The following is an 8,180-nucleotide window of genomic DNA, read 5'->3' on the forward strand; positions in this document are numbered from 1 at the left end:
TGTGCAGGAGGTCAGACTAGATTATCATAATGGTCCCTTCTGACCTTGGTATCTTTAAAAAAAAGAAAACTCCAGGGGGTGCTGTGTGGCATACGGGATCCCATGAGTTCCAGAGCTGTCTGCTAACATTCATTTCCAGCCAGAGTCCAGGACCCCGACCGACCCCTTCCCCCTCCCCCCCAATAAAGGAACAAGTGTCCCAAAATCTCCAGAAAGTCACCAGGCAACGATTTGTCTACTGACAAATAAACTACTCTACAAATAGCCCAAAAACATGAAAAATGGAGCTTCCACCTCCACCTCCTGAACAAGAGGTTGATGGCCCTGCTGGAGAAAATTGCTGCAGACACAGTAGATGTCAAGGCCACAATGCTCACAGTACCACTGTTACCTCAATTAACTCCTCTCAAGCACTGACGGATATGGTGAATGAAACAGAAGGGATAATATCATTGGTGGAAGATCAGCTACAAGGGCTCTCTGCCCTCACAGAGCTCTCCGATCACATAAAAGAAATATGTAGGTACCCATGTAGCATGTAGGTACCTATAGACCATGATCAAGTCACCTCTTAACCTTCTTGGGGATAAACAAGATGGATTGCGCAACCTATATGTCACTACAGGTATGTCTACGCAGCCCAAGACAGCGAGCTTCCGAGTTGGCAGACTTGGGTTCGCAGGGCTCTTGCTAGGGCACTAAAAACAGCTGTGCAGATGTTGTCACTTTGTGGGCTCAGAAGCTTAGGGATTGGGGTGGGCTTCAGAGCCCAAGCCGCAACTGAACACCACTGTCTACACAGCTTTTTTTAGCACCGTTGTGCGAGCCCAGGTCTGTTGAGCTGGGCTCAGAGGCTCCTGGATTCTGGCTGTGCAGACATACCCTATAAGATTTTACAGACCTCAGATCACTCTTGTAGCTCTTTTCTGAACCCTTTCCAATTTTTCAACATCCTACTTGGGGACGCCAGAAGTGGACACAGTAGCCAGTCATGGTCTCGCTAATGCACAAAGGTAACACCACCTCCCGACTCCAAGTTGATATTCCCGCTTACACAGCCAAGGTTTGTGTTTGCCTTCTTGCCTACAGCATTGCCCTGGCAGCTCATGTTCAGCTGATTATCTGCCATGAGCCTGAAGCCCTTTTCAGTGCCGCTGCTTTCCATGAGCCAGTCCAGCCGTTGTCTCCGTCCGACTTATGGCTAGATGCCTGACCTTGCATTAGGCCATGTGAAAACAGACGTTCAAAGCAGCCAACGCTGTGCTGGTGAGCCCTGTGAATGTGACCCAATGTTGGAGAGTCCTGCACTTAGGATGGAAGAATCTCATGCACTGCTACAGACTCGGGACTGAATGGCTAGGCAGCAGTTCTGCAGAAAAGGACCTACCAGTTACAGTGGACGAGAAGCTGGATATGAGTCAACAGTGTGCCCTTGTTGCCAAGAAGGCTAATGTGTAGGATTCATAAAGGTTTATGCGCTTGGCAACATTCAGGGCACACCCGGAGTGTTGTATAGGAGTAGTGCACACACTGCTCCATCCAAGGGCATCAACCTTGGAATCTCGCCAAGATGACATGTATCGTGGGAAGCCTCCCAGGACTGGGCTCAAGGCCCGAGAGCAAGGAATGCGGTAGATAGAAATTGGTAAATAAGAATGTTAAACAAAGCCAGTGTATTCCTTTTATCTGTTGGAGAATGTAATGCGCGGGGGGAGAGAGAGAATAAAGGGGAAGGTGGAAAGCTGACAGGCGGAAGCCCGTTAGCAGAGACCAGCCTGCTTGCTTGCTAAAAGCTGTGTTCTGTCTTGTCATTGAACCGCCACAACTGGCGCCCAAACGTGGGGCCCTCAGCACTCACCTCGCCCGGCAAGGGTTTCAGACGCGTCACTCATCCGCTTCGTGGATCCCGGTGAGTATTTTTCGTTGTGGTAAGTATGGGAAGCTCCCTCTCTGCTTTGCAAGTGCAACACCGCAATGAGCTACAGTATTTGCTGCGTAAGGCTCAGCATGATTGCCCCACTCGAGAACTCACTCTCCTGCTACAGGAGGTGAGTGCCCAATGCCCGTGGTACCCTGAAGCCGGAACCCTTAAGCTAGCGGACTGGGAGCGGTTGGGCCAGACATTGCACGAAGAGCCTCGGGCGTCCGTGCAGGCTTTACATGCCTGGCACCTCTGCCACGACGCGATACAGCGTGTCGCCCCGGACAGGCCCTCCCTCGCGAGGCTGGTGATCTCGCCACGCCCGTCCGCTCCTGCAGCCACCCCCCCTCCTACCGATGCAACACGGTGTGTCACCTCAGAAAGACCCTCTCCCGCGCCAATAGAGGGGCTGCCAATCCCACCACCCCCGTCCGCTCCTGCAACCATCCCTCCCCCTGCTTCGCCCCCAGTGCCTCTATTACCACTGCCTCCCTGGCCTTCCCCACCGGAGCCGGTGTGTGATCGCCCTCCGCCCGTGGGGCCCCATGCTCCGGGGCCCCCCGGGGGGTCGTCTGCGTCTGCTCAGGGGCTTTCGCTGGTGCAACAAATGGTTCACGCAACGAAGACTCGCTCAGATCTTACAGCAGAGGAGCTGGCTGATCTGGTCTCAGTTTGTCCGGTGACCTGGCAGGATGATGGCCAGGGCAACCAGGTTGCAAACTGGGTCAGTTTGCCTTACTCGGTGATCAGAGAGGTAAAGAAAGTGATTCGCGAGTTCGGCCTGACTAGCACGTATGTGCGGGGTCTCATTGAAGGGCTAGGTACTGGGTACACCCTGATCCCTGAAGACTGGAAGGCACTGTTGCGCATGATGCTGACGCCCAGGCAGTATGTTATTTGGCTTAGTGAGTATCGGCAGATGGCGGAACGCCAAGCCCAGGTATATAGAGAGCAAGGTATCATTTATGAGCAGTTGGCAGGGGAGGGCCAGTTTGCTACCGTTCAGCTGCAGTCTCAACTCCCTCAGGCCGTCTTCCCCATTATTTCCGCCTGCGCCCAGCATGCTTTCCGGAAGGTCCCGGATTCGGGCAGGCCTACTAAAAGCTTTGCCAGTATCCGTCAGGGTGCATCAGAGTCCTTTATGGATTTTACCAACAGATTGCAGGAGGCCATCCTCCGACAGGTGGATAGCCCTGCAGCGGCTCAGGAGATCCTGCTAAAAATGGCGGTTGAAAATGCAAACGAGGATTGCCGCCGTGCTCTCCAGGCTGCACAAGCCTCTGGAATTCTAGAGCTGTCGGACATGCTGCGGGCGTGCCAAAACATCGGAACCCAAGCACATAAGGCTGGAGTTCTGGCTGCCGCCCTGCGAAAAACCGGGAAGGAGGGGAAGCGTTGTTACCGCTGTGGTAAGGAGGGTCACTTTCAGCGGGAATGCCGCTCATCGACGGCGCCCGCCTGCCCCTCAAAGAAGTGCCCCAAGTGTCGGAAGGGCTATCACTGGGCTAATCAGTGTCGTAGCGGGTCGGGAAACCGCACGACGGGTCCCCCCCGAACCCAGGGCCAAACGGGGGTGTTTCCCACTCAGACAACTGTTCCTCTGCCTTACAATCCATAGACTCCATGAGGGCGGCGACTGCCAGAAGTGCAGGGCTTGATTTGATTATGCAGGAGGACGCTGATTTTCAGTTGCCGGGGGAGGTTTGTGCCATACCTACACAGGTGACGGGACCTCTCCCTGCCGGATTTGTGGGTCTGTTTCTCCCTCGCTCACACGCTGGGAAACAGGGTTTTTTTGTCATCCCAGGAGTCATCGATGCTGATTACACTGGTGTTATTAAGGTTCAGGTGTGGACCCATCTTCCGCAATTGCTCCCGCGTGGACGGTCAATTGCACAATTGATTTTAGTCCCCTATCAGGTGCCAGCCGCAGAGGATCGAACCCGGGGCGGGAACGGCTTTGGATCGACGCTGTCTCAGTCGCCGTCTCACAATACGTCCTCTCCACTTGTTGCTCTGACAATGTCGGTCTGCCCCTCGAAACCTCAGTTAACACTTCTTTTAAATAATGTTCCTTTTACAGGGTTGGTGGACACTGGAGCTGACGTTACGGTGATTCGTGATCCGGAGTGGCCGGTCGGTTGGCCAACAGTTCCTTCTAAAGAGTTGTGGGGGATCGAGGGTAGCAAACCCGGGCGCCAAAGTTTGTCTTGGGTCACGGTCTCTAAACCAGGAGGCTGTGCCCTTGCTACAATCCGCCCTTTTGTACTCCCTGTCCACCTCAATATTTGGGGCCGTGATTTACTTACAAAGCTGGACACCACCCTCGATATTAATATATAATGGCCCCAAATCCTCCCTCACCCACCTTGCCATCCGCATTACCATTGGTATGGCAATCCTTAGAGCCCGTATGGATTGACTAGTGGCGCCTCCCTCTAGAAAAGCTGAAAGCGCTTCATTTACTTGTACAACAATATTTGCATGCACAGCGCTTGGAGAGCTTTACTAGTCCTTGGAACTACCTGCTGTTATTTTGGCCTTTCAACTTTTTGCTGATTGTCCCTTTAATTTGATTGTGGACACGCATTATGTTTATCAGGTAATTGATTATTACCCCTTGCCCTCATTACCCCTCAGGTCGATGCGGACCTCCTTCGCCTGTTTTTGTCCTTACAGTATTTCATCACCACTCGTAATTTCCCTTATTTTGTTGCTCATATTCGCAGTCATACCCCTCTGCCTGGGACACTCACTGAAGGCAATGCGCGTGCCGATCGCGCGTTACGTGGTCAGGTAAATTCCCTTTTTTCTGACCCCATTGAAAGCCATGCCTTTTTTCATCAGTCTGCCTCTGTCTTGGCCCGACAGTTTCACATTCCTGCTGATCATGCACGTTCTATTGTTCGTCCTGCCCCCACTGCGCCGCTGCTGCCCCTACCTTTTCTTATGCCATTAACCCCAGAGGTACCGCAGCGAATCAGCTGTGGCAAATGGACGTCACTCACGTGCCACAATTCCACCCCTATTCGTTTTTACATGTTTTCATTGATACCTATTTGGGATTCCTTTGGGAGACCCCACAGCGTGGGGAAGCCCCTCCCAAAGTTATTCACCATTTGCTAGCCTGTTTTGCTGTTATGGGTCACCCGAGCCAGATAAAAATGGATAATGCCCCAGCCTATTGCTCCATAGCACTTTTCATCTTTTGTGCCCAATGGGACGTCCGTCTCAAACACGGGATCCCTTATAATTCCACAGGCCAAGCTATTGTTGAACGTGCAAATCGCATGCTAAAAATCTTGCTCGACAAACAATTAAAACAAGGGGAGCTGCGTCTCCGAATTTTAGGAGACATTCAGCAACAACTGCATATCCTTTTGTTTACTTTAAATAATTTAACGCTGAACGCAGATCAGCAGACCCCCACGGATCGGCATTTTCACAAATGGAAAGACTGCGTGTCTATTACCATCAGCTGCCCAATCCGCAGTGGCTGGGCCCAGTACCTCTAATCACTTGGGGTTGGGGATATGCTGCTGTGTTTCTCTCTGCAGGACCGTTGTGGGTTCCAGCCCGGTGTGTTCGACCGGCACTGAAACAGCATGGCGTGGCACCAGGGGCTGTCGAACCCCATACCGGAGTTTCAGCTGACCTTGGAGGAAAACGCGGTGCCTCCCGGGTCGACAACGGCGGGACGGAGATGGAAGAGACGTAGCGTCCCAAGCCAGCCCGTGACATGCGGAGCAGTAAAAGCATTGGTCGCCGCGGCTCAACGAAGACTGGCAGCAAACCAACAGCCAGAGACTCTTGAGACTTTGTTTGTGGCAATTCTCGCCCAAATTACTGCTAATTCTGTACTGATTGTATGCCTTTTGTGCCTGCTATTTCCTGGAGGGGTTGATTCGGGAGCGCTTTCTTCATTACGGGCCCGAATGACATATAACCTATGGGAAAGATTGGCTTTAATAGCAAATGTTACCCACTTTTGTTTATTTGATTTTGTAGCAGCTGAAGAATTGTTAGGTATGTGCCTTATTCCAGTATGACATCACCCTGAGGAAATTGGGAATGAGATGATGCTTGCCGCTTACTCGAACCTCTCTTCCCAGTACTCTAGCATGGCTAATTGGGGCCCGGCCAATCACACTTTACCTTTTTAAGCTTATTTTTTGCTGCTGCTGTGTACAATGTATTCCTTTTTGTTAAGGCTTTATCGAGACCCGCCCTGGCAGGCTCCACGAGTTATGACCTTGCCTGTCCGGGAGTTAATTGGCTTGCAAATGCAAATTGATGGCTACCATGAGATGGCTGAGCACAAATAAACAAAAAAGGAGGGGATGTAGGATTCATAAAGGTTTATGCGCTTGGCAACATTCAGGGCACACCCAGAGTGTTGTGTAGGAGTAGTGCACACACTGCTCCATCCAAGGGCATCAACCTTGGAATCTCGCCAAGATGATATGTATCGTGGGAAGCCTCTCAGGACTGGGCTCAAGGCCCAAGAGCAAGGAATGCGGTAGATAGAAATTGGTAAATAAGAATGTTAAACAAAGCCAGTGTATTCCTTTTATCTGTTGGAGAATGTAATGCGCGGGGGGAGAGAGAGAGAATAAAGGGGAAGGTGGAAAGCTGACAGGCGGAAGCCCGTTAGCAGAGACCAGCCTGCTTGCTTGCTAAAAGCTGTGTTCTGTCTTGTCATTGAACCGCCACACTAATGGCATTTTGGGTTGTATAAATTGGGGCACTGGAGAGATCCACACCCCAATCTCAGGGTGGAGCTGAGGTTTCACACCTACCCCCAAGATGAAATGAATCTTCTTCTCTAGGACTGTGTCTGTACCTGTATAGACTGTGTCTCTACTTCTTCTCTAGGACTGTGTCTCTAGCACTTATGTTGGCAAAACTTTTGTCGCTCAAGGGTGTGAATAAAACACCCCCCCCCCCGCCCCGAGCAACATAAGTGTTTCCGACAAGCGCTCATGCGCACAGCGCTATGTGGGTGGGAGATACTCTCCCCCCAACAATGCTGCTGCCGTGCGTCCAGCTGGTTTAATGCTGTTGACAGAAGAGCTCTCTGCTGTCGGCGTGGAGTGGCTCCACGAGTGAGCTTACAGCAGGGGCATTGGTACAGCTGTGCCGCTCAGCTTGTCCGTGTAGACCTGGCCCACAGGCCGCCCGACTTCTGCTAGCCGGACATGCTGCTGCGCCCACATTTTCACCCTGTCGGAGCCCTTTCAGGAGCACATTTGGGTGTGACCCCTTGTGACCTGAACAGCCAGCAAACGGGTTAATTTACAAGTCACAGACCCTGCCCACAGAAGGAACCAAAGTAACTGAAGACAGGGTTCTTGTTCACAGGCCCAAGCTGCTTTCAGCCAGCAACCCTGAGCCAGGACTTCTCTCTGGGCTCCTCCCAGGATGTCAGGACTAAGGCCCTGCAGCTGGGGTGGCTCAGTCTCCTGACAGCCTAATGAGCTGCATCCGCTAGACCGCCTGACAGCGGGCCCCATCTGACTGGTGGAGGAAGCTAGCAGGCTGTGCTCTTAAACCCAGCAGCTGCTCACACTAGCGTTTGTCCAGTGCTGGTGCTGTTTCCTGTGTCTGTTTGTTCCTAGCCCCACCCCTGCCTCACACCAGCTCTGCTTTGCGGGTAACCTGGTCCTGACCGTCGGCTCCAATTTCTGACTTCAGCTCTGACATCTGGCCTCTGACTCCAGTTCTGACCTTGGGTTCCTCTTCCTGCCCATTGACTCCTGTTCCAACCACTAGGCACATCCGCCCATGTCCTGGTCTCTGACACAGGGCCTCCCCGTTCTTACTGCTGCTGCTTCGCTTCCTTTCTCCACTTCTTCAAGTGATGGTCCCTATTGTAGTCCACTGGAGGGGTATGAGCCACGTGCCCGGAGCCGGAGCTGTTCAAAGTAGTCGTGTCCGTTGGTCTGCGCATGCGCCCTTGTACCGCCTCATGGTTTCGACCAAGGGGTGGGGCCAACTGGCCATGCCTTCAGTTCCTTCTCACTGCCACATGGTCCGAGTCGGAGCTTCTGCCTTTCTCTTGTCCCTTGTGACGCACTTTCCAAACATAGCAAAAAAAGACTGTTTTATTCTTGCTCCTAGTTAGCATCTGTCAGGGTTCCCTCCCCACTCTGAACTCTAGGGTACAGATGTGGGGACCCGCAAGAAAGATCCCCTAAGCGTATTTCTACCAGCTTAGGTTAAAAACTTTCCCAAGGCACAAATTCTTCCTTGTCCTTGG

General features: G+C 52.3%; 1 protein-coding gene across 3 annotated transcripts; it reads left to right on the plus strand.

Moving 5' to 3' along the window:
• Nucleotides 1–1,716: 1,716 nt before the first annotated feature.
• On the plus strand, nucleotides 1,717–5,616 carry LOC141989904 (endogenous retrovirus group K member 9 Gag polyprotein-like). 3 transcript variants are annotated; one of them, XR_012640031.1, is made up of 4 exons: nucleotides 1,717–1,909; nucleotides 4,005–4,057; nucleotides 4,651–4,717; nucleotides 5,479–5,616. XR_012640031.1 is itself a non-coding variant. In XM_074956830.1 (3 exons), the coding sequence occupies exons 1-3, from the start codon at nucleotides 2,529–2,531 to the stop codon at nucleotides 5,573–5,575; spliced, it is 966 nt and encodes a 321-aa protein (XP_074812931.1). In that variant the 5' UTR covers nucleotides 2,525–2,528; the 3' UTR covers nucleotides 5,576–5,616. The 3 variants fall into 3 exon arrangements, 1 of the variants encoding a protein (XP_074812931.1); XR_012640030.1 differs by lacking the exon at nucleotides 4,005–4,057 and adding an exon at nucleotides 3,080–3,330 and having other exon boundaries at nucleotides 1,729–1,909; XM_074956830.1 differs by lacking the exons at nucleotides 1,717–1,909; nucleotides 4,005–4,057 and adding an exon at nucleotides 2,525–3,330.
• Nucleotides 5,617–8,180: the final 2,564 nt, after the last annotated feature.

This window comes from Natator depressus, chromosome 6 (genome assembly GCF_965152275.1).
Source record: "Natator depressus isolate rNatDep1 chromosome 6, rNatDep2.hap1, whole genome shotgun sequence".
Lineage (NCBI taxonomy): Eukaryota > Metazoa > Chordata > Testudines > Cheloniidae > Natator > Natator depressus.